We start from the raw sequence: 27,251 nt of genomic DNA, 5'->3' as shown, positions 1-27,251 counted from the left end.
TAGGGAGTCAGGGAGTGATTAGGAAAAATTATGGAGGAAGTAGGGCCAGTAGGTAAAAAGTAGGATCCTAGAGAACAGGTGGGATTTGGTTGGCCAAAGTGAAGAAGGGCTGTGCTCTCAAAGTAAGGGTAAAATGAATCAGAAAATTACAAAACAAGGAAAAATGAGATTTAAAAGGATTAAGAGGGATTCAGAGGTACTCTTCCCCCACTGAATGGAACAGAAGAGCTTGGTGCACAGCTGTTGAAAATAAGCTCTATCATCTGCAGGAGAGTTTTTCTGTACTAATAGAGACTTCAGGGCAGTTGTTTCTCAGTTATGTCATATGCATTGGTGTCTCCATTCTGGACTCCTAGAGGCAGTAGTGACCATCCGGTAATCTTATACCTACATCTAAAACAAAAACAGTGTTCATTTGCCTCCCCTATGTGGTGAACACTGGTGCAGAGAAAGATAGATTCTAAAAGACCAGGCTGGCCGGATGTGGTGACTCATGACTGTAATCCCAGCACTTTGGGAGGCTGAGGCGGGCAGATCACTTGAGGTCAGGAGTTCAAGACCAGCCTAGTCAACATGGTGAAACGCTGTCTCTACTAAAAATACAAAAAATTAGCCGGGCGTGGTGGCACGTGCCTATAATCCCAGCTTCTTGGGAGGCTGAGGCAGGAGAATCGCTTGAACCCGAGAGGTGGAGGCTGCAGTGAGCTGAGATTGCACCACTGCACTTCAGCCTGGGCAACAGAGCGAGACTCAGTCTCAAAATAAATAAATAAATAATAAAATAAAAAAAAGATCAGGCTAATAAGAGCAGCTCAGGATTTTATAAGCTTCTCATTCAGTAATGCAGTAAGAGTGGCAGAAGTGATGCTGAAATGCAGAAAAACATCAAATGTTGCAAAGAGTAGTTAAAATGGCAATAGAGTATGCAAGCTTATCATCTTCCTCCATTTCTACCTACTAAGTAATAGAAAGGTCTTTCAGATAACAGTTTCTTAAAAAGCTGCATTGTCTGTTAAATGGTTTCATTGAAACCATGTTTGAGTTACCAGTTTAGCAAAAAATATTTTGCAAAGGAAAATCCTAATTTTTTTTGTTATAATCAGTTATATTAAATTCCTAACAGCAATAGCTTGAAAGTTTCATTTTGCTTTTTAACAAAGCAGTCTGTTCAATTTGCTTTAAATACTCTGCAGTGTGCCTTAGAAATGAAAGATGAGTTTTTTTTTCTTAAAATTAATTGCTGTGGTTCTGGTTTTACAGGAAATTATCAATTCAGTGAACTTCAAGCTTCATTCTTAGTCCTTGAAGTAGTCGTTAGGAGCTTCTAAATACCACACAAAGAAGACATGTAAGAGATTACAGATCACAGCTAAGACAGGGGTATGAAATAAAATCTAACGTCTTTAGATTTATAAAATAAAATCTAAAGACTGAAGCAGTATTGCTATTTTTTTGGCTATATGGATTTGAAAGTATTTATTGAATTCTGTGAAGTAGCACATTATTCAAGAATATGTTGATATTTGCTTAAAAAGTAGAACACTACATCATGGAAGTCAACATTAAAGTGGTATTTCTCTCTTTTTAACTTCTAGAGCAGAGGTTACCAAGCTCTGTAAGAGGCCACACAGTAAATATTTTAGGCTTGAGGCTATGTGGTTTCTGTTGCAACTGCTTGTCTCTTCCATTGTACCTCAAAAGCAACCATGGACAGTACGTAAATGAATGAGTATGGCTGTGTTCCAATAAAACTTTAAAAATAGCCTGCCAATTTGGCCCTCAGACCTTAGTTAGCCAACCCGTGTTCTAGAGAATTTAATCTCTTCTACTTTTTTTTTCAAGCAGGAAATACTTGTATTGCTAGTTATCTTTTAATATTTTATCTTCCCTTTTAAAGTGTAAGTTCTTTGAAAATAGAGACCATATCTTTTACATCTCTCACCCATATCAATCAAGGTGTACAATGCCTTACACCATGCAAACTATAATAAACATATCTGTTGTCATTTTGAATCTGTTCTAATAATAAGAGCTCTGTTTCCATTTGTGGAGCATTTTATAGTTTAGAAAGTGCTTTGACATAGGTTTCTTATCTGGTTCTCACGGTAGCCTCAGAAGAAGGAAGGTAGGGTAAATGAATTTACCCATTCTATAGACCATATAGCTGGTTAAGTGAATTTCCCATTCTATAGACCATATAGCTGGTTAAGTGAATTTCCCAAGTTTATATTGTCTAATAAATGGCAGAGCAAATATTTGGGTCTGCTTTCTATTGTGGTAATGAACTGTCATCTCTAACTTTCTAAAAATAGAAGAATCTCATCTTTTTAGTCTGTCTTTTGCTCAAACTGTTGAATATCCTGCAGTATTCCTGTATTTTATCTCAGAATCTTAGCTAAATTTTCCACTGAGTTTTAAATAGTTTAAGATTTAGCATTCAAATATGCCTGTTCTTTTGGCACAGAAAAGGGTCATTTCTGTTCTCTGTTCTCAGGAGACAGATCTGAGCTATGCAGAATTAGAAAGATTTTTAAAAATTTTTTATTTTTAATTTTAGAAATAGATTTTTTTTTTTTTTAAAGCTCACATACAAGGATGTCTCATTCTTTCAGTTTCTCAGAGAAGAACCTGGTCTTTCATGACATCTGCACTGAGCCCTGGGAATATTAGTCTGTAAACCTTTTGCTTCAGCTACAATGAGCTTGTATATTTATGCTTAAGTGCTCTATGTTCTCTTCACTGAGAATACTTTCCTCTTATTACAGAAGTAAATTTTATCTTTTAAAACCCTGCCAGTGGTGGTTATATAGATGTATACATAAGTAAAAATGCATTTAGCTGCATAATTTCTGATTTGTATACTTTATTTAAAATAGCGTTCTCAGTATTTAATAATTATCTGTGAAAAAAAGCCCAAGTTTTACCTCTTTCTCCAAAGGCATCTCTCACCTCTCCAGCTCACTGCTTTTTTCACTTAAATGTAGCTTTGTGAAATAGCAGCCAGTATTGTCTAATTGGCATTATGACTTTGGAGTCCAAACTGGTAGAGTCTGAATCTCAGCATTGCTACTTAACTTCTCTGTGCCTCAGTTTCCTCATCTGTAAAATGGAGGTAATTAGAGTACCCACTTCACAGGATTGTGAGGATTAGATGAAGTAATACATAAAAGTACTTAGGACGGTGCCTAGTTTGTAGTGAGCATTCATATGTAAGTGGGTACTATTATTAACTTTTAAATGGAGCCTGCTTCTTAGTTGCTTCTGTACACTGCCCCAGCTGATGCCCGAGGCCATTGTTGATGATGACATTTGCATGTCTAATATTAGGCACAGTGTCCTACTGGGATGTTGATGCCCCACATTTTTATTTTCTGTGGAATTGTTACTTTATAATTAGTCCAGTTGTATGTATTTTACAAATGAATGGTGTGTCAGAATTTCAAGGAACATGGCATATTCAGTACCCTATTATTTATTGTATTAGTTTTTATTTAGGGATGGGACTTGGTTTTATAGAAAGAGTGACACACTAGAAATCAGGAGACTGGATTTTAGTCCCATTTTTGCCATTGATTTTTTTTTTAATTTCATTGGGCAACTCAGCCTGTGTGTCCTTATCTGTAAAATGGTGAATTATTGTTATCTACTACCCTCTTTGGGTCTAATACTTTTTTGTTCTCATATATATGTGAGAAGCTACTTAGTTACTCAGTGTAATGATGCCTGTAAAATTGATGTGATTTCCTTGATATAACCAATTGCTTTATATTAGAAATTGATTTTTGCTTTCTCTGTTTTCAGCTTCGGGCTCAGAATCAGGTTCTGAAGAAAGGTGTTGTGGATGAACAAGCAAATTCTGCAGCTTTAAAGGTGGGCAACAGGATATTTGTGTTGTGAGGGTTAAGTTAGCATTTGGTGTTGCTCAAAGCAGGTTCATTGGGTTTTCTGGGTTAAAGTTCCAACTCTGACACTGATTCACTAGGGATAGGGGACAGTAATACAGTCTTTTGTGGTTAATTTTCCTACTTGCTTAGGTAAGATTATGAGGTACTTTGATTTCCTTAGCTAAAAATTATAAAAAAAGGTATTATGTGACTTTGTCTAATGCATTACTCCTGTGCCTCAAGGCCTTTACTTAGCTCGGTTTATCTGGATTATTAAGGCTTCTTATCAGTTGTCATCACAGACAGCTTTCTGAGGGAGGCTATGTCATATTCCTATTTGAATCCCTCTCACTCAGCAGATGGCAGGTCTCTAATAAGTGGATTCCATTGTGTGAATCATTTAGTTCCTAAATCTTGCCTTTAGTTGAGCTATTTAATAGTAATAACCTGTGTTAATCAGGACAGTCTTTGAGTGATACATTTTACCATCAGCATTTTTGTTAACTAAGGGGAGAAATATGATAGATGAAGGAATTTGTTTCTGCCTCATTTCTAGTAGGCATGTAGTAAATATTGCTTAGTGATATTTTTAAATGGATAAATTAAGTCTAGGATTTGGATTTCTTCTTGGCCAAGTTTCAGTTAAATATACTCTCTAGCTCACTCTTTTGCTCTTTCCCTTTCTTGCTCCCTCTGCTCTCTTTAGACAGATGGGATTAGGATTCCTCTTACTTCTATCTCTTTTTGGATAAGCCCCTGATCAGTAATATGTCTGAGGTGGCTCCACTTAGGCAACTAAGCCCCAGAAATTGTCCTTTTACGTAGTCGGTTGTTGGATCCTACAGGAGAGAAATCTGTCTCTGAGTGTCTCCTCCTCAGGTGCTGTTAGCACAGTCTCAGGGTTGAGATGGTTCTGAACACCCCACCCATACTTCCAGGCTGTCTGCACCCAAGCCAAGATGATTAAAAAAGAAGCTTTATAGTCAGGATTTATTAGTGAAGTTATTGTTTCACTAAAATTGTTGAAAAAATGATCATTATATCTCCAAATGATATTTAAACTTATTGCTGGGGAAAGTCCTAGTTTTTCCTAGTAGCCTGCCCTGGTGTTTCATACCCTCCTGTTGCTGGTTGTGTTTGATTAACTCTGTGATGGCAGCAATGGTAGGAACAGTGGTAGGCGTGGTGACAGCTGGTTCTATTGATTGAGCACTCACTGCATACCAGGCATTGTGCTAAGTCCATTATATCCATTATCTTATTTAGTGTTCACAACAACCCTATGAGGTCAGATAACATTATCATCCCCATTACAGAAACTGGAGTTTAGCGAAAGGCTGGGATAGATGTTTTCTGAAATTAATGATTGGTTAATGGAGTTGGAGCATTAGTTTATTTTAAGAATTATAAGCATAATTATATATTATAATTATATATTATAAATTATGAGAAAAATAAATTATTTTTTGTTTTACTGTTTATTACAGTAGTCATTGTAATTATAGTACAACAAGTGACAATTTGCCAGTTTGCTAGACAGGAATATTTGGATGTCCTGTGTTACAGGAGGCTTTTAGTTTTATTACTGGGTTTACCCCTTCAGTGAGCTGTTAGGTGTAATCAGTGTTCATTGATTTGAATTTTTAAAATTTGAAAGACATGATAGTTTGGACATGGGCTAGGCCTAAATTTGCCTTTGAACTACAAGTAAAAATTAAGGTTTTACTAAACAAATGTAGGAAAAAAATTATTTTCTCCTTAATGGGAGCATATTGTTCTATCCCTCTAGCACTTTTCTCAACATGCAGGTAATGTCAGTAGAGTGTAGACACTAGCCTATGGCTTTTAGGTTGCTATTCCTTTTTTTTTTTTTTTTTGAGACAGAGTCGTACTCTGTCACCCAGGCTGGAGTGCAGTGGCACAATCTCGGCTTACTGCAACCTCTGCCTCCCTGGTTTGAGTGATTCTTGTGCTTCAGCCTCCTGAGTCACTGGGATCACAGGTGTGCACCACCCTGCCTGGCTAATTTTTGTATTTTTAGTAGAGTCGGAGTTTTGTCATGTTGGCCAGGCCAGTTTCAAACTCCTGATCTCGAGTGATCCACCCTCTTCAGCCTCCCAAAGTGCTGGGATTATAGGCGTGAGCCACTGCACCTGGCCTAGGTTGCTGTTTCAATACAGTTAAATCATCTGTTCGTTAAAGCATGACCTTCATGTTTTATAATTGTTTCAGTGAAATTAGTAAACATACAGTTATTTTTTTATTTTCTAATTTTTTAAATAGAGATGAGGTCTCACTATGTTGCTCAGGCTGGTCTCCAGCTTTTGGGCTTAAGCAGTCCTCCTGTCTCGGCTTCCCAAAGTGCTGGGATTACAGGCATGAGCCACTGTGCCAGCCCAGTTCTTTAAATATACAGTATTACATGGCCATCTGTGTTTGATAATCAGTGAATAAAAAGTTGTCAGAACATCATAAGTAAAATATAGTTAGAATAATTCTTTTAAAAAAGAGTGAAACTAAATATTTCTCTTTAGTTTTCCATTTTCCTACCCCATTATGGCATAAACAGAACAAAATGGTCAGCAGAGGGTGTGTCAAAAAGGTTAGCAGAATATTTTAGATTTTGTTTCTATTGTCATTTAGCTTTAAAGTGAATTATTGTAGGACAGCATATGAAAATATTTTTGGTGTGATACTGATTTTTATCTTTGATATGTCAGAATAGTTGAAGAACAATTAAGTGTGTTGCAGACTTCATTTTGACTAATTTAAATTCAGGGAGGATTTACAGAAAAAATGGAATACAAGTATATTTCTTCCCATTCTTTTTCACTGAAGGGAATCATCAGTAAATCTGAGGTTCTTTTTAAATATCTAAGTTTGGCCAGGCATGGTGGCTCATGCCTGTAAACCCAGCACTTTGGGAGGCCGAGGCAGATGGATCACCTGAGGTCAGGAGTTTGAGACCAGCCTGTCCAACATGGCGAAACGCTGTCTCTACTAAAAATACAAAAAAATTAGCCGAGTATGGTAGTGTGCGCCTGAAGTCCCAGCCACTCGGGAGGCTGAGGCATGAGAAATGCTTGAACTCGGGTGGCGGAGATTGCAGTGAGCTGAGATTGTGCCACTGCACTCCAGCCTGGGCAATAGAGCGAGACTCTGTCTCAAAAAAAAATAAAAATAAAAAAAATAAATAAATCAAATAAGTTTATAAATTTGTAGCCTCAATCTTTGTGTCTGTTCACTGTCATAGGATGTTAGTTGATCACGATCTGTTACTTTAGTATAGTTGCTCTTATTTTTATATTTACTTGGTTTAGCCAAAAGATTATCTTTTCACAAAGTGCTAAAAACTTAAGAACTGAAGTGACACACATACAACCTGAATTTCCTAAAGCAAGAGGTTTTGATTATATTTTGGTGAAATAGAAATAATTTTTAATAAAATTTCTAAACCTTACAGCTAAACTGTGAGGACCAATCTGTTTTCACTTTGATATAGGAGCAACTGAAAATGAAGGATCAGTCATTGAGAAAACTACAACAGGAAATGGACAGTTTGACATTTCGAAATCTGCAGCTTGCCAAGAGGGTAGAACTACTTCAAGATGAACTAGCTCTAAGTGAACCACGAGGCAAGAAAAACAAGGTAGGTTCAAATACAGGCAAGTTAGTGGGACCTTGTCGTTAGTTACTGACACCTACAGGGCATCCTGGTTTTAACAGAAGACCCCACTGCTGAATTATTTTTTTGTTTGTTTGTTTGAGACAGGGTCTTGCTCTGCCACCCATGCTGGAGTGCTGTGGTGTGATCTTGGCTCACTGCAACCTCTGCTCCCAGGCTCAGTGATCCTCCCACCTCCGCCCCCAGAGTGGCTGGAAGTATAGGTGTGCACAACCATGCCTGGCTAATTTTTGTATTTTTTGTAGAGATGGGGTCTCACTATGTTGCCCAGGCTGGTCTTGAACTCCTGGACTCAAGCGATCCACCTGCCTCGGCCTCCCAAAGTGCTATGATTACAGGCATGAGCCATCATTCCCGGCCCTGAATTTTTTTTTTTTTTTTTTTTTTGAGACAGTTTCACTCTTGTTGCCTAGGGTAGAGTGCAATGGCACGATCTTAGCTCACCGCAACCTCTGCCTCCCAGGTTCAAGTGATTCTCCTGCCTCAACCTCCCACGTAGCTGTGATTGCGGGCATGTGCCACTCCCAGCTAATTTTGTATGTTTAATAGAGAAGGGGTTTCTCCATGTTGGTCAGGCTGGTCTCGAACTCCCGACCTCAGGTGGTCCGCTCGCCTCAGCCTCCCAAAGTGCTGGGATTACAGGCTTGAGCCACCGTGCCTGGCCCCGGCCCTGAATTTTTAATGTTCCGTTATTACACCTGGATATTAGGTCAAGAAAGCAGACTCTTATTATTAATATATATTAAATGTTAGGGACATTTATATGATAGTCAATTTTAAAGAACTTATTAGGAGCAAATGTAGTTGGTTTAGTGGCCGAGAAGAGACAGTGGAATATCTTATATTAGCTAAAATTGTTGACATCTTTTGGTTATACCAGGTTGCCATTAATCCAAGGTTGAGCAAATAAAATGAGGGAGATTGTCAAAGCGTTACTACTCATATGAAAGTAGCGGCCGGGCGCGGTGGCTCACGCCTGTAATCCCAGCACTTTGGGAGGCTGAGGCGGGCAGATCACGAGGTCAGGAGATCGAGACCATCCTGGCTAACATGGTGAAACCTTGTCTCTACTAAAAATAGAAAAAATTAGCTGGGCGTGGTGGCTGGCGCCTGTAGTTCCAGCTGCTCGGGGGAGCTGAGGCAGGAGAATGGCGTGAACCTGGGAGGCAGAGTTTGCAGCGAGCCGAGATCAGGCCACTGCGCTCCGACCTGGGTGACAGAGTGAGACACTGTCTCAAAAAAAAAAAAAAAAAAAGTAGCAGTTGAAACACTTACACCTTAGGTTTGTAAGTTTACTGCAGATGTAATTTCTTAGCATTTATTCTTACGAGGCCAGTTTGGTGTTCTTGTCTTGAGATTTAGAGATGAGTTTTTTTGCCTTATGGTTTTTTATGGTGAGGCGGGATTCTTATTGCTCTAAGGTGGATAATCTGGTACTTTTGAACATTGTGATTAAGAGATTGCTGCTCTTTTTTTTTTTTTTTTAAGGGTAGTAGTAGTGATTGAGTCTTTAAGTCTTGTATGTATGTAGACTAACACTCCACAAATGTATGTATTGAGGCAGTAACAGTAGAATGGGTAGAAGGGAAGGAGAAGGCACACAGTGACTCTGAAGGAGTGCAGTATGGCCAGAAGAGCACAGGCTTCAGATTTAAGCCCAGGCTTGAATTCTTTGGTTGCCTTTAATAAATCTGTGACTTTCGGCACAATTTTTAACCTTGTAATCTTAGTTTCTCCATCAGCAAAGTGACAATGAGCCTTTCAGGTTTGTTGTGAGGATTCTATGGTATCATGTAAAAGTGCCTAGGGCCATATTTCCCATGTAATGGGTAGTTGCCGTAATTATATGTTAATAGTTTTCCCATATGCATTTCCCCACATAGAAGCATTCGCTAGAGTGTTAGTGTTCAAATAAAGGAGGCAACAGAGAGGATATAACACTTATGTATTAGAATCACTTGGGAAACTTTTTCAAGATATACACATACCAGGCCAGGCACAGTGGCTCACGCCTGTAATCCCAGCACTTTGGGAGGCCGAGGCGGGCAGATCAGGAGGTCAGGAGTTGGAGACCAGCCTGGCCAGCATGGTGAAACCCTGTCTCTACTAAAAATACAAAAAATTAGCCCAGCATGGTGGCATGTGCCTGTAATCCCAGCTACTTGGGAGGCTGAGGCAGGAGAATTGCTTGAATCCAGGAAGCCGAGGTTGCAGTGAGCTGAGATCACACCATTGCACTCCAGCCTGGGCGACAGAGTGAGACTCCCTCTCAAAAAAAAAAAAAAAAGATACATGCCCTGGAAATTCTGAAAGACCCTTGGGGAGAGAATAGTCATCTGAACTTCAAACATGTTCTTCAGGTTCTTAATATCCCTGCCTAGGACTGTTGAGCAGAGGTTTGGGTGTAATATTGAGAATTAATTTTAATTAAAGCTCATCAAATTTGGAAGCACTAAGGACCCTGAATACATCGTTCTGCAGTGTTCCATATGCACCTCTTGTTTTCCAAACATGATGGATATTTAATTTCTTTTTATATGGCTACTCCATTTTCAAAGGGCTTTTAAATCACTGATTCAAATTGGATTAGTAGGTGAGTTCATTTTAAGTGAGAAGTGAGACTACAAAAAAAGCAGAGAAAGGGTGGTGACTGATGTTTGAACACAGTTTCATTGTTAGGCTGTTCCTTGAATATTCTCAGTTCTATGTATTACATGAAAACAAATGCTCATTATTAGATGTTTTAAATAGTGCTATTCTTCTGTGTAGAACGAGTTCATATTAGTAAAAATTTAAAGGAAGGGATTTTTAAATAATCTTTGAGAATTTTCCTATTTATTTATAATAGCTTTATTTTATATTTTTTTAACTTAGAAATTTATATGAACTTTTGTATAAACTTACCTTTGTGGATGCTGTTACAGAATTTATTACAATTTCTTATGGAGTTTAACAACTCCGATTCATGAAATTGCTATAACTCTCATTTCCCAAACCAAAAGATCAAATTGAAATGATATTTATGAGCTTATTTTATATTGCTGGAGCTTTCTAGGTCTGCTCCGTCCTCCAGCAGAACTACTCCTGAATTCATCTGCAAAGAATAGTAAGCCTTATCTGTTCTTTTCTCTCTCTTTTTAAAGCTTTCCTGCTCCTTACAATATTTGTAGTTTCAACTTGTGTCACATAGGAAAAGTTAAATGATGAACTGTATACCTTTTGCAGGATTGTTTGAGAATGGTGAACACGTAGAAGAGACAAGCTTCTAAGGTGATAGAGAATCTGTGTACCTTAGGATGTTTCTCTAAAGGATGAAAGTTATGTGGACATAACTTATTCTTTCCATCAGAAAAGTGGAGAATCTTCTTCTCAGTTGAGTCAAGAGCAGAAGAGTGTCTTTGATGAAGATCTGCAAAAGAAGATAGAAGAGAATGAACGGTTGCATATACAAGTGAGAAAATCTGTTTTTCCATGTGAATTAAAAAATGGGTCTGTGATCTGTTAATGTGGAAAAGCTAATGCAGATAGAGTGTTTTGTGTCTGCGTGGGTGTTTTAATGTCTTCTATGGTCTTCAAGTATATATGTCACTGTCACTTATTCATTTCTTAAATATCACACAGTCTTAATGCGGATGTGTGCTTTGAAGTATATGCATTTGTTCAGAAGACAGCAGAATAGCTTTATAACTTAACAGTGCAGAAATATACTGAGCATTATTCATTTTATATGGGAAGTGATTACATGTATCATTTAAATGGGAGCTTACCAATAAATGGTGTTTGCTTTTTTCCCTCCCCCTCCCTTTTTCTTTTTTTTAACTGATGTTTAGTTTTTTAATTTACTGATGTTTAGTTGGTTTTTATCCCTACCCCTGTTAAACTGTAAGGTCTCTGAGGGTATGAACCATGTATGTTTTCTATGCCTAGTCCCAGGACAGTGTCTTACTTATGTCAGGCACTCAGATATTTATGGAATGTTGAAAAGTTAGTGCCTGCCCCCAAACCATTGAGCATATTCTAAGATTCATAGTGGGCTGGGCGCAGTGGCTCATACCTGTAATCCCAGCACTTTGGGAGGCCAAGGTGGGCGGATCACGAGGTCAGGAGATCGAGACCATCCTGGCTAACATGGTGAAACCCCTTCTCTAGTAAAAATACAAAAAATTAGCCAGGCGTGGTGGTAGACACCTGTAGTCCCAGCTACTTGGGAGGCTGAGGCAGGAGAATGGCGTGAACCCGGGAGGCGTGAACCCGGGAGGCGGAGCTTGCAGTGAGCCGAGATCAAGCCACAGCACTCTAGCCTGGGCGACAGAGTGAGACTCTGTCTCAAAAAAAAAAAAAAAAAAAAAAAAAAAGATTCATAGTATAGTGTATCCAACTATAACCTCCTTACTTATTTTTTTTTTGGTCAAATGGTAGGAAACACACACACACACACAAACAGACACGCTTTTCAGTCTTTGAAAACGTTGTTTTTGACCACAGTGTATTTTATATCTAAGTATTCACAATTCTTTATTAGTATTGGACTCTAATTACAGGAAAGAGCTTTACCTGTTTTAAGAATAACACCTGTTTTAATTTTGATTATTTTATGTGAAAGTTAGCTTAGTAGAAAAGTTATACTCTGATCAATTGAATTCTATGTATGCCAGACATTGTTTAAAATAGAAATTCATGAGACTGAGAGGTAGGAGGTACAGGCTTTGGAGTAGGTTTCCTGTGTTCAAATCTCAGTTCTACTATATTTTAGCTGTGAGACATTAGACTAGTTATGTAACTCTTTTAAGCTTGAGTTTCCATATTTGTAAAGAGGAATAACAGTAGCTACTTCTGATATACTGTGAGGATTTAATGAGATAATGCCTGTGTGGGTTTAACATAGTCAGCATATGGAACCATGTGGAAGTTGCTCAGTGAATAGTCACTGCTGTTATTTTTCTCATTTATGTATATTAGGATATTGTGAGAAGAGAAAATGGTCTTCTCTTTTTAGTTTTTTGAAGCTGATGAGCAGCACAAGCATGTGGAAGCAGAGCTGAGGAGTCGACTGGCCACTCTGGAGACAGAAGCAGCCCAGCACCAAGCTGTGGTTGACGGTCTCACCCGGAAGTACATGGAAACCATTGAGAAGCTGCAGAACGACAAGGCTAAACTAGAAGTAAGCCCCATTGTGAGAGCACACTAAAAAATAGTTACAGCTTTTGTATTAATAAATTGTCTGTGCACTTAGAGTTAGTCATTTCTGGTGAGACTTTTGCCTGCAGGGTCTTACTAAGTGTGCTCCTATCTGTCGTAGCCTGAGCCATCTGTGTTTCTTTTTCTTCTGAAATTCAGGTGAAATCTCAGACTCTAGAAAAGGAAGCCAAGGAATGTCGACTTCGAACGGAAGAATGGTATGTGGAAACTTGAATTCCAAGAGGGTTCTGAAGCAAGACTCAGAAGACATGAGTTTTGGTTGTAGCAGCTCCTCTGTCTTAATTGTCTTACATTTAAAAGGAGAAAATGGGAGTAATCTACAGGGTCCTTTTCAATTCTGGGATCTCCGGGGCCCTAAGCATTCTTGATAGAGTGGCCTGTGTATTAGTCCTCAGCCTGCAAGGGTTTGGGGCTGTGGCAGATCGTGTTCTGGAGCTCTTGCACTGAAGACTGGAGACTTTCTGTTTGAAACTACTCTAAACAGAAGGGGCCTCTGATAGTCCCAGGAAGGAAAACTGATAATCACCATGCCAATCTTTTAATGATACATTTTGAATAAAATAGAGGTTATGCGATCTAATTTGGAGATACATAAATCTTAAAATCAAAATATTAGTAATGCATGGTAAAGGTATACTCCAACATTTATTTGATAATATTTTAGTTTTTAATAGGATCAACTAAGTGAATTTCTCATATCGATTTTGTTGCATCGTTAGAATTACATGCATGATTTAGATGTGTACATAATTGAACCAAACGCAGAAATTATCAGCTTTTGAGTTCAAGGGGAAAAGAAGGCTAATATAATATGTACTTAAAAAAAGTCTATAGTGATACTAGTGAATACTTAGGTGTTGTAACGAGAACATTTGTGATTACTTTGAGCTTGGGGAAATATTATTTCTAAGGTTACTTTGAGCTTGGGGAAATAAATGTAAGGTTGGCTAAGACACTCGTACCATGATAAATTCCTCCAAACTTCCACATCATTCTCCAGAAGTCCCTGGGACTTGAGAAGCCAGGTTAGCGTTTTTGTTATCTTCCTCTTTTAACAACTCTCTGCCAAGAGTATCCCAGATGTCAGGTGCAGTTCTCTGGAAGCCTACTACCAGCTGTTGAGGTAACAAATAAATGAGGATTCACTCAATGATTGGTGATAATGTGGTTTTGTATTTTTTTTTTTTTGCAGTCAATTACAGTTAAAGACTCTTCATGAAGATTTGTCAGGTAGATTAGAGGAATCCTTATCAATCATCAATGAAAAAGTACCTTTTAATGATACAAGTAGGTATTATGTACAGTTTTCCATTATTTGTAACTTTGAATCTCTCTGTGGTAGCCAACTAATTAAAGTAATTTCTAATCTTTTGGGCAAAAAATTTAATTGGCCCAACAGAAGATTGCTTTCTTTTTGTTCATTTGATCAGCCGTGGTAATCATATTTAACAGGAAGATTTTAAATTGTCATATAACTACTCCAAAGCTGGTCTTCTTGGAAGAAGCCCAAATCCACATTTTTTGATTGCATGTATTTAGCATTTTCCAAGGTAAAAAACAACCTGCACATAAATAGTTGAATATTTGTACAAGAAAAATTGTTGATTGGGGTGGGGGAAATGAGGCTTGGTGGTGGGAGTTAAATCTTCTTAAAATTATGTCTTACCCCTTGGTCAATTCCCAGCAATAGCTAGGAAGCTAACTTGGTTAAGCCTTGCTTCCTATTCACCCTGGGAATGGTTTGATAATTTACATTCCCAGGAACAACAAAAAGTTAAAAAATACTACTTTACATGTGTAATAGGTGCCAAATTTGCAATCTTTAGGTAAGAAGTCAAAACCTCAAAAGCAAAGAAAATATTTGCTTGTTTGGATTTTGAAACTTACATTCAAATTGATGCACATTTCCTTTTTCTGTAATCACATGATTGAAATTAATATTTTACTTCCCCTAAATTTGTTTAGGGAAGACCTAAAAAAAGAGGAAGAAAAAAAAAGAAAAATAGCAGTTTGATTTAAGATTAAAATCAGCCCATGTCATTATTGTATCAAAAATTTAAATTCCCCTTTGAAAATAACACCTGCTTCTAGCTTCTACATTAATGTAAATACTACTGGATTCACTGGATTTGAAACTGTGGCTTTACATTTTCCCTTTAAGCCTTGTCTCAATCATTAGGTTTTAATAATTTCCTTCTGAATCATGGATTTATCCTTCCTTTTCTAATACTAGTTGTCACCCTGTTTTAGGTCCCTTTCTTGTCACATGTGGATTATTACTTTTAGTCCTGAAATATTTAAAGATCATTTGCTGAGTGCCTAGACAGGTCAGTAGCATAGGGGATGCAAAAATTGGTAAGTCAAAATTTCTACCTCAAGCAGTTTATAGCCTGGTAAGGCAGAGATAGATGTAGAAATGTCAATAATATAAACTAGACTGTGCCATAAAGAACCTCCTGGGGTTTCAGAGAAGGACATGTTACTGCTGGTGGCATGGTGTGGGGAAGCCTTCCCAGAAAAAGGGTGCTTTGAGCTGAGCCTGGATATGTGAGCAGGTTTTATTGGGCAGAGATAAGGGTAAAATCTAAGGAATTACGTGAAGTGTGGTATATAGGACAAAAGGTGTCATCATGCCCTCAGGAGCAGTAATCCAGTATGACAGGAGGCTTAGGGTGGGTGGGATGTGCAGGGCAAGGACATGTAAGTTCTGAAAGGTATGGTGGGACTGGACCCTAGTGTTCTGGTCTAAGGACTGGGAACTTAATTCATAAGGCCATGGGGTTGTTGGAGAAGTTTTTGAGCCAGGGAACATCATGTTGCTATATGTGTACTCACAAGGTTAATCTGGCAACAGAGAGTAGATTACCTAGGAGTGGGACAAGGGAGTCAAAGACTATTGTGATGATAGTTTTGGCGTACTATTATGGAGGCTTAGCCTGGATTGGGGAGATGTGGAAGATCTCGTGGAAGGAGAGGGAGCAGACTGGTCCTTTCAAGGAGACAAGGGAGAAAGAGGCAGTCATGGGGAAGATGGTGATGCAGTTGACCGAAAGAAAAGAGGTAGACAGGAGCAGGTTTATGGGAGAGACAACGAGGTTAACTTTGTTGTTGTTTAATGTTCTGACAGATGGGTTCATATGTATCTATATAACTGCTGATGTATGCCTTTCTAAATGAAAGACTAGACTTTGGGAGAGAAACTGATGTCAACACTATTGGGCTGGAGGAGCCCTCATGTTGGGAGTGGTGGGTGCACAGTGCAGTCAGGCCTGTGCAGGGTCCTTGGTGAGTTCTCCATCCCAGTGATCAGGAGGCAGAGCGGAGCTGTGGAAACGGGGTGAGGTAGAAGCTGGAGAAGGGAGTTTCAACCTGATGGTGCAGGTCAGTTCTGCGCATTGCTGTGGAGAGGTCAGAGGGTGATGCATCAAGGCGACTGGGTTTGGTGACTGGATTTTGTGGCCTCGAGAGGACTAGTATACTTTGCGAGGAGCGCTTCTGTGCAGGGTGTAGGTGGGCACTAGATTGCCAGCACAGGGAGTTGAGGTGAATGGGTGCTGAGGAAATAGGCAGAGCAGTGCTGTTTTTTGAGCAGTGGGAATGAAGGAAATGGAGAAGCATGAGAGCCTGACAGACGGGCAAAGTGAAAGAAAAGGCTGGGGACAGGAGTCAGGGCAGAGAATTAAGTGTGATTAAGTAATGGAAGAGACTCACTGTGGACACAGGAGTTAAATGAGCTGCAGCAAATGCTTTATTTGTAATGAGGAGATACTGAAGATAGAAGCAGGGAGTGATTATGTCCTAAGGTCCTGAGGGGGTCAGAAGCAGAAGGGCCCAGGAGGACGGTTAGCTGAGGAAAGGATATGCAAGCAGTAGACCGAGGTGGAGGGTGGGGAGTGTAAGAACTCTTTTGCTTTGGCTGTGATTTTCTTGGTGGAGTAGGGAGAGGCCATCCTATCCATTAGGTAGTGGAGAGGAGAGGAGGAATGGTATTAGGAGCTTAAAACAGAAAAGGTTTGGGATAGATGCCATGGGAAATAAAATAGGCACACGGCAATGAAATTGTGGATTACTGAGTAGAGTTGAAGCCCCCTGGAGTTAGGCAGAGTAAATTGTAGTGGACCTTACTCGGGATTCGTGTTAGCAAAAGCGTTGTTGAAACAATGGACCAGGCTGGGAAGCAAAACAAGCAAGGCTGAAAGATGGCTGATAGAAGTGTCCAGAGGTGTTGGTGGATGGGAGATCAAGCTGGTAATGTATAGCCCAGTGAGTAGCAATGGAGACATAAAAGGGAACTGGGTGACTATGCCACAGGAACATTCTGAATCGTATTTTGGCACTGGGGTCATTCTGACTGAGAACCTGGGCAGAGAAGGGCAGGTTTGAGTGGCTGAAGGGATGAATAGAGATGAGGAGAGATGCAGCTCATTAAGGAGGAGTTTGAGGAGGTATGGCTAGGTAGGAGGAAGCTGCCAGAGGTTAGTAACAGAACAGGGTAGAGAGGAAGACTGAGAAAGATAGTGATGCCATCCAGGAAAGTTAGGATTGAGTCATTGGGATCCACAGTGGCAGACAGTGATAGATTTTTCCGGTAATGTAGTGTCAGGAAAACAGTGGTATTTTTTGCTGATTAGCGTGGCGGCTTTGTGGAGGGTTATTTTAGAAGGGAGAATGACTGAAAACAGCAAGAATATCATGAGCCTTTCTAAGTAGTCTTGATAAGCCTGAAAGCAGTATTTGAAATGATTTCTTAGAAATGGAAACACTGGATTTGTTTGGGTTTTTTTTAAGCCTGAAGTTAAAGATGGGAAGTATTACTTTATCTGAGAAACCACTGATTCTACGTAAATTCCATTATTCTGTATTGTTGATCATTTTAAATTCTTATGTAAAGTTGATTTTGCTTCAGTGCATTCATTATTTTGCATTTCAGTTATTTTCCAGTATATGTGAAATGAGAGACTTAATGTACATTATTTTTCTTCTGTAGAATATAGCCAGTACAACGCTCTGAACGTTCCACTCCACAATAGGAGACACCAGGTAAAGGATGAAGTACATGTTTTTATTTTCAGTTATATATACATCAAACTTTCCAGAAACAAGAATTAGTTGTGTTTGGACCTCTGTTTAGTGCATTCAGTCATTGCATTTAACTATTGCTTTACGTGTTTCTCATACATTTATTCAAATGTAGCTTGCTTTTTATTGCATTCATAAGTAACACAGATTTTTGCTATCTCTCTTGTCTGATAACATTAGAACTAAATTATGAGATGCATTAATGTTTTGAGCCATACTTTTTTGTGGGTTGGTAGACCTTATACTTAAGTGGTCTGGGTTAAGTGCAGGAGGTGTATTTGCCAAACTGGTGGCTTTCTAATTTACTTAGATAGGAATATTAAAATTCAAGTGGGAGCAGATGAATTTAAAGTAAGGAATAATCACACTAGGATTCAAATGTTTTCTCCAGATCAGACTCAATAAAGTTCTTTTAGGATAATAATTTGAGAGTTGACCTTAACTGTATATTTTTCATTTTAAAGCTGAAGATGCGAGATATTGCTGGGCAGGCCCTGGCTTTTGTTCAGGATCTTGTGACGGCTCTTCTAAACTTTCATACCTACACAGAACAGAGGATTCAAATTTTTCCTGTTGATTCTGCCATTGACACTATATCTCCATTAAATCAGAAGGTAAATTTAATTCAGGATACATTTTATTTGCCCTGAACAAAATAGGGAGATATTGTTTGTTTTTAGACCTCTTCTGTACACCATCCAAGTACTGCAAAGGACATGGAAAAAACCCAAAAATCATAGTTTTTACTCTCAAAATAAAATATGGCAAAAATAGAGATTCTTAAGAAATTAAATTCTAGGGAAGTGTATTAGTCTGTTTTCACACTGCTGATAAAGACATACCGGAGACTGAGCAATTTCCAAAAGAAAAAGGTTTATTAGACTTACAGAGGTTTATTAGACTCCACATGGCTGGGGAGGCCTCACAATCAAGGCAAAGAGGAGCAAGTCATGTGTTTCGTGGATGGTGGCAGGCAAAAAGAGAGCTTGTGGAGGGAAACTCCCATTTTTAAAACCATCAGATCTCGTGAGACCCTTTCACTATTGTGAGAACAGCACGGGAAAGACCCACCCCCATCATTCAGTCATCTCCCACTGGGTCCCTCCCATAACGTTTGGGAACTGTGGGAGCTAGAAGATGAGATTTGCATGGGGACATAGAACCAAACCGTATCAGGGAGGTTTTTTTTTTTTCTTTTTTTGAGGTGGAGTCTCGCTCTGTTGCCCAGGTTGGAGTGCAGCGGTGTGATCTTGGTTCACTGCAGCCTCCGCTTCCTGGGCTCAAGTGATCCTCCCACCTCAGCTTCCCAACTAGCTGGGACTACAGGCGTGCACCACCACACTGGCTAATTTTTTTTTTTCTTTTTTTTCCCTATTTTTAGTAGAGCCAGGGTTTCGCCATGTTGGCCAGGCTGGTCTTGAACTCCTGACCTCAGGTGATCTGCCTGCCTCAGCCTCCCAAAGTGCTGGGATTACAGGTGTAAGCCACTGTGCCTGGCCCTTGGGGAGTTTTTAAAAGACCTCAGTGTGAGCAAGTGAGTGGTATGGCCAGTAAGTGGTATGAGATCACCGGGGAATGGAGGTCACTGTAGGTGGTAATGTCTGGGAAAGATTCTTTGGGGATTTGAATGGGTCTTGAAAAATTAGCAAGGTTTAAATAGGAGGAGAGAAGTGGGATACACTTTTTCCCCCAGAAGAGAATGACATGAACAAAATCATGGAGCAGGAAAGCATAGGGAGTGTGGGGGTTGGGAACAGGGTGAGGCATGGGGAGGGAATAATGAGCAAACTGTCTTGGCTGAAATGTGAAGTCCTCAGAAGGGGAGGAATGGAAAGGAAGGTTGAAAGAGAAAAAATGGCTCCAGGTTCTAAAAGGCCCCTAAGGGCAGGCCAAGACATAGACCTTCACTTTGTTTGTAGGATTGAGGCCTCTATAGCTTTTTGATCGGGGGTGACATAAAAGTGCCATTTTATTGTCGGAAAAATTAATTTGCTGGCATTTCTCTCCCTGATTGTACTCACAGTGTAACTTTCATCACTGGGCATGTTTAGGAGTAAAACAACCTGTGTGGTATAGTTGACCTTTTTCCTTCCTGCTGAGTTATGGAGTGGGAGACACACTGCTTATCCAGTTGAGCTTGGGGGGCATTTTCAGGGTTTGTGAGGTTCAAACAGGGTTTAAATGTCACTTTCTTCAATCCATGTGCCTTTTTTGGGCCATTAGATTTTGCTTCTTTCTTTCCCTTTTTTCTCCCGTGCTAATTCTAAAAAACAATTTAAGGTAGCTTACAAAATTTCATTTAACCGAAAAGGATAAAATAAATGTTGTGAGTATATTAGCTATGTATTGCTATGTAATAAATTACCCCAAAACTTCATAGTTTAAAACAACAAACATTTACTGTCTCACAGTTGCTGCGGGTCAAGAATGGAGGGGCTAGTTAGCTGGCTCATGATCTCTCATAAGGTTTCAGTCAGGATGTCACTGGAGCTGGGGGATTTGCATCCCAGGTGGCCGACTTACATGCCTGGTGAGTTAGTGCTAGTAGTTGGCTGGGAACCTCAGTTTCTTATTGCCTGGCTCTTTGAGTGTCCTCATAAATGGCAGCTTACATTTCTCATAGCGAGCGATCTAAGAGCAAGGTGGAAGCCACAGTGCCTTTTGACATAGCCTAGGTAGTCACATATCATCACTTCTTCAGTATCGTATTGGTCACACAGACCAGACCAACCTTGAAACAATGTGAGAGGGTAGTACACAAAACCAAAAATACCAGGAAGTGGAGACAATTGAAACCATCTTAGAAGCTGACTCTCACAGGGTGGAAATTGAGGGAAATTGCTATACATGTGTGCTGTAAGTGCCTCATGATGTGGCAGTCTGAAATATGAGTCATGCCATTCGTCCTACATAACCTGATTCTTATTCCCTGCTTCTTCTGTGCATCATGTAGTATTTTCAGGGTCTGAACAGTGTCTATGTCTGTGGGTCCCCTACGTGCCTATTAGTGCAGCAAAGACTTGGACTCAGGAGTTAGACTTCCTGGGTTCCCAGTCCATTTCTGCCACTTTCTCAGTTATGTCCTCTTGGGAAATATACTTACTCTCTCTGCGCTTCCGTTTTCTCATCTTTAAAATGGGAGATAGAATACCTACCTCACAGGTAAGCGTATTTGAGGATTCAATAAGATAATACATGTAAAGCACTAAAAACAGCGCGTGGCATGTAATACTAGCACCCAATAAAGATTAGCTCTTAGGATCATCATCGTTATGTCTTAAACATAGGAAGCCATCATTAGGTGCTTGGCTTTCATCAATTTTGGTCTGACTCTACACATCTATTGAAGTTTGTAAAAATTAAACATTGGCCCTTTGAAATGTTCTTTAATATCACTGTGGGAAAAAGCTTTCAGAAGATCTGGATAGGGAAGACAGTACTGCAACATTTTAATGTAGTTATGCTTTCTTTTATACTTCCTGTAATATTAAAAAATATTTTCTGACCAGAAACAGTAGCTCACACCTGTAATCCTAGTACTTTGGGAGGCTGAGGCGGGTGGATCGCTTGACCTCAGGAGTTCAAGACCAGCCTGGGCAACATGGTGAAACCCCGTCTCTACCAAAAAAAAAACAAAAATTAGCCAGATGTGGTGGCTTGTACCTGTAGTCCCAGCTACTTGGTGGGCTGAGGTGGGAGGATCCCTTGAGGCCAGGAGGCAGAGGTTGCAGTGAGCCAAGACTGTGCCACTTCATTCCAGCTTGGGCAACAGAGTGAGACCCCGTCTCAAGAAAAAAAATGTATGTGTGTGTGTGTGTGTATGTATATATATATGTGTGTGTGTGTGTCTGTGTGTGTATGTATATATGTATGTGTGTATATATATGTATAAGTCCGTCTTCACGCTGCTGATAAAGACTTGAAAGACGTATCTGAGACTGGGAAGAAAAAGAGATTTAATTGGGCTTGTAGTTCCACATGGCTGGGGAGGCCTCAGAATCATGGCGGGAGGCAAAAGACACTTTTTACATGGCAGCGGCAAGAGAAAAATGAGCAAGAAGCAAAAGTGGAAACCCCTGATAAACCTGTCAGATCTTGTGAGACTTATCCACTACCATGAGACTAGCCCAGGAAAGACTGGCCCCCATGATTCAATTACCTCCCCCTGGACACCTCCCACAACATGTAGGAATTCTGGGAGATACAATTCAGGCTGAGATTTGGGTGGGGACACAGCCAAACCATATCAATATATTTGAATAGTGTGTGTGTGTGTGTGCATATATATATGTGTGTATATATATATATATGCTATATATATATGCTATATATATATGCTATATATATATGCTATATATATGCTATATATATGCTATATATATATATGCTATATATATATGCTATATATATATGCTATATATATATATGCTATATATATATATATGCTATATATATATATGCTATATATATATATATATGCTAACCAGTATTGGATAGAATATACTATCCAATACTGGTTCTTTGTCCATTATTGGAATTTTATTTTAGCTTGTTGCCATGTTATACCCACATAGTGAGAATCAAATATATTAATCTTAATTTGTTTGAGTCATTTCATTACTTCGAATAATTCATGTATTTCTCATTACTTTACCTTTGGTGCTTTGGCCTATAAAAGATCCTATGTGATTTTTCTAATAAGTCTGTGTTATTGAAGGAGATTCAGAAACCATTTGTTAAAAGATGACTGGAGTGTTTAAACTTGTTCATAGCATCATAAAGTAGACCTTTAGACTTATAAGCTTAGAGTGCATTATATTATACAGCTCTAAAGATTGAAGCCCAAAGAGATTAAGTTACCCAGAGCCATGTGTCTGTGTAGTTTGTAGTGGATGGGGTCAGTTGAATCACATTTCTGCAAAATGAGATCTTACATTTCTATACTGAGAAATTGAAATTTGAGCTATTATATAACATTAGATAATTGAGATATTTAATAAATGAAAATAATCTTTTTGCCTATAAATTTTCTAAATGCCTATAGGATTTTTTTCTGAAGCTCTTCTTCATACTGAATTAGTCCCTTGTAAATATTAAGGTTATCAGTGACAGTTATAAAAAGTTATTAAGCTGGGCATGTTGGCTCACACCTGTAATCCCAGCACTTTGGGAGGCTGAGGTGGGTGGATCACCTGAGATCAGGAGTTCGAGACCAGCCTGGCCAACATGGTGAAACCCCGTCTCTACTAAAAATACAAAAATTAGCTGGGTGTAGTGGTGCGCATCTGTAGTCCCAACTACTTGGGAAGCTGAGGCAGGAGAATTGCTTGAGAACCCGGGAGGCAGAGGTTGCAGTGAGCCAAGATCCCGCGACTGCACTCCAGCTTGGGGGACAGAGTGAAACTCTGTCTCAAAAAAAAAAAAAAAAAAAAAGGTTTCTATATCCTCATTTTGATAATTACATCCTTGGAATTTGTTAACACCAAATATCATATACATTAAAAATAAGCTTTCCTCAATAGGCTTGTTTTTTAAAAATTGGGTATATAACACAAAAATTTTTGTCGTACAGTCTTGATTTTCAAATCTTTTTTGTTTGTTTGTTTTTATACTGGGACGTCTATGGAGAAGCAGGTGTTCAGGGAGGCTGACCTGTTGGTCCTAGGTTCTAATGCAGTATTCGCTCCCTATTTCCTCTGATGCCTGGTTATTAATTGTGTCACCCCTCTTCTAGTTCCTCGATTTAGAATGGGATAGGGACTTGGGGGTATCATCTGGGACTATTAGAGGGGAGCATCTGTGTTTAGCTTTTAAACCAAATTTCCAATAAAAGTTTCCAAAACTTGAGCACAGGAGTTTGAGGCTGCAGTGAGCCATTATCAGGTTTACAATTTAGGTTTATAATTTGGTGGGTCCATTTAGAAATGTGTTGATGTTTGTTATTTTCCAGTGATTTAATTCACAATACTTTCCCTCCTGTTTAGTTCTCACAATACCTTCATGAAAATGCGTCCTATGTCCGCCCTCTTGAGGAAGGAATGCTTCATTTATTTGAAAGTATCACTGAGGATACTGTGACTGTCTTGGTAATTTTCTTCCTTGTTTTACTTCTGGAAACTGGGAGCTCCTCTTTGTCCAGTAGCACTTTTAACCTTGAAATTATTTTTCTTTTCCAGGAGACAACTGTGAAATTGAAAACTTTTTCAGAACACTTAACCTCCTACATATGTTTTCTTAGGAAGATTCTTCCCTATCAGTTAAAAAGGTAGTTACCCACGGAGGCCAGGGAACTTGGGGAATTGTGGGTGTAACCTGATCTGGCTGGCGTTAATAAAATATTAACGTGTGCCTCTTGTGATCTGCCTGACTTTTCTGCTTCACAGTTAATTTGGACTTCCGTGAAAAAGGAAAAGCATGGTTGAGCAGCATTAACTTAAATTTAAGAAAGTTGAATTATAGTTTGTCAGTTACGGATTTTCAGTTGTTCTGTACTGTGGTTACCATTATCATCCCTTTGCAGTTAACACCTAGATGGGTGTTCATAATAGTTTCCTTCTACGTTAGGATCTATAAATTTTAGGTTTCTTTGAAATGGTGTATTTTCTTATTTTTGTTATTAGTGACTTGTTATAAACTAAAAACCTTATCTACTCTAGCCCTTACAGAATACGTCATTTAGTAACCTTTGATATTCTACTTTAAATATTTCTAGAAGGGCAGAAAAAATAATACGTATTATTAGAAATTTGATAATATTGCTTGTAAGTTTTGATACTTTTGGTTTACAACTACCAAGACACCTATTTCATTTAAATCTTTCCATTCTAAGGTTTAGCCCTTTTTTAAAAAAATCAAGGCCGGGCGCAGTGGCTCACGCCTGTAATCCCAGCACTTTGGGAGGCTGAGGTGGGTGGATCACTTGAGGTCAGGAGTTCGAGACCAGCCTGGCCAACTTGGTGAAACCCCGCCTCTTCTAAAAATACAAAAATTAGCCGGGCGTTGTGGTGCATCCCTATAGTCCCAGCTACTTGGGAGGCTGAGGCAGGAGAATCGCTCGAACCCGGGAGGCGGAGGTTGCAGTGAGCCAAGATGGCGCCATCGCACTCCAGCCTAGGCAACAGAGCGAGACTCCATCTCAAAAAAAAAAAAAAAAAAAAAAAAAAAATCAAAGAACAATACAACTGGAACATGAGAGAAATAATATTTTACAGTAAAATAAAATTAGAAAATAAGTAGGTTGGCCAAGTGCGGTGGCTCATGCCTGTAGTCCCAGCACTTTGGGAGGCCAAAGAGGGTGGATCACCTGAGGTCAGGAGTTTCAGATCAGCCTTGCCAACATGGCAAAACCCTGTTTCTACTAAAAATACAAAAATTAGCCGGGCGTGGTGCTGCATGCCTGTAGTCCCAGCTACTTGGGAGGCTGAGGCAGGAGAATCACTTGAACCTGGGAGGCGGAGGTTGCAGTGAGCCAAGGTCACATCACTGCACTCCAGCCTGGGCAGCAGAGTGAGACTCTGTCTCAAAAAAAAAAAAGGTTAATTACTTACAGATACTGAAAATAGGCCAGGCATGGTGGCACATGCCTGTAATCCCAATACCTTGTGAGGTCGAGGCGGGAAGATCACTTGAGGCCAGGAATTCGAGAACAGCCTGGGCAGCATAGGGAGACCTGTCTCTACTGAAAATAAAAAGAAAACTAGCTGGAGGTGGTGGCCTGTGCCTGTAGTCCTAGCTACTTAGGAGGCTGAGATGGAAGAATCACTTGAGCCCAGGAGTTTGAGGCTGCAGTGAGCTGTTACTGCAGCCTGGGTGATAGAGTTCCTGTCTCTTAAAAAAAAAAAAAAGAAAAGAATATATAAGTAATTATATCAGCCTGGGTGATAGAGTCCCTGTCTCTTAAAAAAAAAAAAAAGAAAAGAATATATAAGTAATTATAAGTCCTTGTAAAACTAAAGTAGTAAGTTTGACATTTAAGAAATATACAATTTTATTATTAAAAAAATTAATATATATTAAGAGACATCTTCTTTCCTAATTCTATCCTTACAAGATATTTCAGTAACAAAATTCTGTGATTTGTGCATATGATAGGATATTAGGAAATACTGGAAATCAGATAATTATGGCTTAAACTAATTATTATGAACTAGTAGTTTTATTTTAGATCGTTATATGTTATAGTTCTGTATAAAGATTTTTTGAAAATCGACTCTAGAAGTTTAACATTAAAGTAGAATGTAACTTTGATTTGGCTTATGTTTAAGAAGAATCTGTTTAAGAACCATTGCACAAGTATTTACTACTTGAAAGAGTTATGAATTTTATCTTGCTTCATTTTTTCCATGATTATGTTTTGTAAAACACTGGATGAATTCTTTCTTAAGCTAAGATTTCTACTTTTGGAATGTTCTGTCCCATATGCTTTCAGCCCTGCTTCATGAGTTATTAATATTTTTCAGCAATTTTGGGGGCATTGGTTTAAATACCACTTTAATTGACAAGATGACCTGTTGTTTAGTAGTAAATGGGCTTAGAATGGAATGAAGCTGTCTCCTATAAATAAAGTAGAAGAGAAGTTGCAATGGAGAGAGAATGGAAATGATTATGATTCCTATGCCACCTTTTCTGGCTTTGTCTAAAAACCTTTTTTTTTGCTTGATTACCTCCACATTTCAAAATGAATAGTTAAGACACTACATTTTTAAAAAACCTTGTAATTAAGTTTTCCCAAGTAACTATTTAAAATTAAAAATGGTTAAAATGCATTTTATGAATGTTAAGCGTTTACTTTTAAATTTGAGCCTCTAGATTGTAAATCTGTTTGGCTTTGGAAAAACTATGTGTACTGGAAAAGATTTTCTAGATTCTCTTGCTGGTGTCAGTGTTAATAATACCAGTTCCTGTTTAATTCATTTTCTTTAGGAATTTAGTCTGTGAAAATTTTTTCCTGTAAATATTTTAACGATTTTTAACATTTAGAATATTTAAAAATATGGCCGGGCGTGGTGGTTCATGCCTGTAATCCCAGCACTTTGGGAAGCTGAGGCAGGCGGATCACCCGAGGCCAGGAGTTCGAGACCAGCCTGACCAACACAGTGAAACCTTGTCTCTACTGAAAGTACAAAAATTAGCCGGGCGTGGTGGTGGGTGCCTGTAATCCCAGCAACTCAGGAGGCTGAGGCACGAGAATGGCTTGAACCTGGGATGCGGAGGTTACAGTGAGCCGAGATTGCACCACTGTACTCGAACCTGGCGACAGTGAGAGACTCCGTCTCAAACAAAAAAGAAAAAGAAAATCAGAAATATTCTAATGTTTTGTGTTGCTCTCAGGATGGAAAGATAATGGACATATGCCTTTATCTGTTATTCCATTTAATCATCTTATATTCCATTGGTATTTGCAG

At 39.0% G+C, this 27,251-nt stretch overlaps 1 protein-coding gene across 3 annotated transcripts in view; it reads left to right on the top strand.

Annotated features, from left to right (window-relative positions):
- The window catches only part of PPP1R21 (protein phosphatase 1 regulatory subunit 21), a 74,335-nt gene that overhangs the window by 6,301 nt on the left and 40,783 nt on the right, over positions 1-27,251 (top strand). For all 3 annotated transcript variants that reach the window (XM_003822686.4, XM_003822685.4, XM_063594611.1), the window contains exons 2-11: positions 3,802-3,870; positions 7,387-7,533; positions 10,919-11,020; positions 12,566-12,730; positions 12,907-12,965; positions 13,961-14,055; positions 17,756-17,808; positions 18,312-18,461; positions 23,832-23,933; positions 24,024-24,112. In XM_003822686.4, coding sequence (XP_003822734.3) covers positions 3,802-3,870; positions 7,387-7,533; positions 10,919-11,020; positions 12,566-12,730; positions 12,907-12,965; positions 13,961-14,055; positions 17,756-17,808; positions 18,312-18,461; positions 23,832-23,933; positions 24,024-24,112 — 1,031 coding nt within the window. The remainder of the gene's footprint in view (positions 1-3,801; positions 3,871-7,386; positions 7,534-10,918; positions 11,021-12,565; positions 12,731-12,906; positions 12,966-13,960; positions 14,056-17,755; positions 17,809-18,311; positions 18,462-23,831; positions 23,934-24,023; positions 24,113-27,251) is intronic.

This window comes from Pan paniscus, chromosome 12 (assembly GCF_029289425.2).
Source record: "Pan paniscus chromosome 12, NHGRI_mPanPan1-v2.0_pri, whole genome shotgun sequence".
Lineage (NCBI taxonomy): Eukaryota > Metazoa > Chordata > Mammalia > Primates > Hominidae > Pan > Pan paniscus.
The sequence above is the reverse complement of the archived record's forward strand: the minus strand, read 5'-3'. Positions and strand labels throughout refer to the sequence as shown.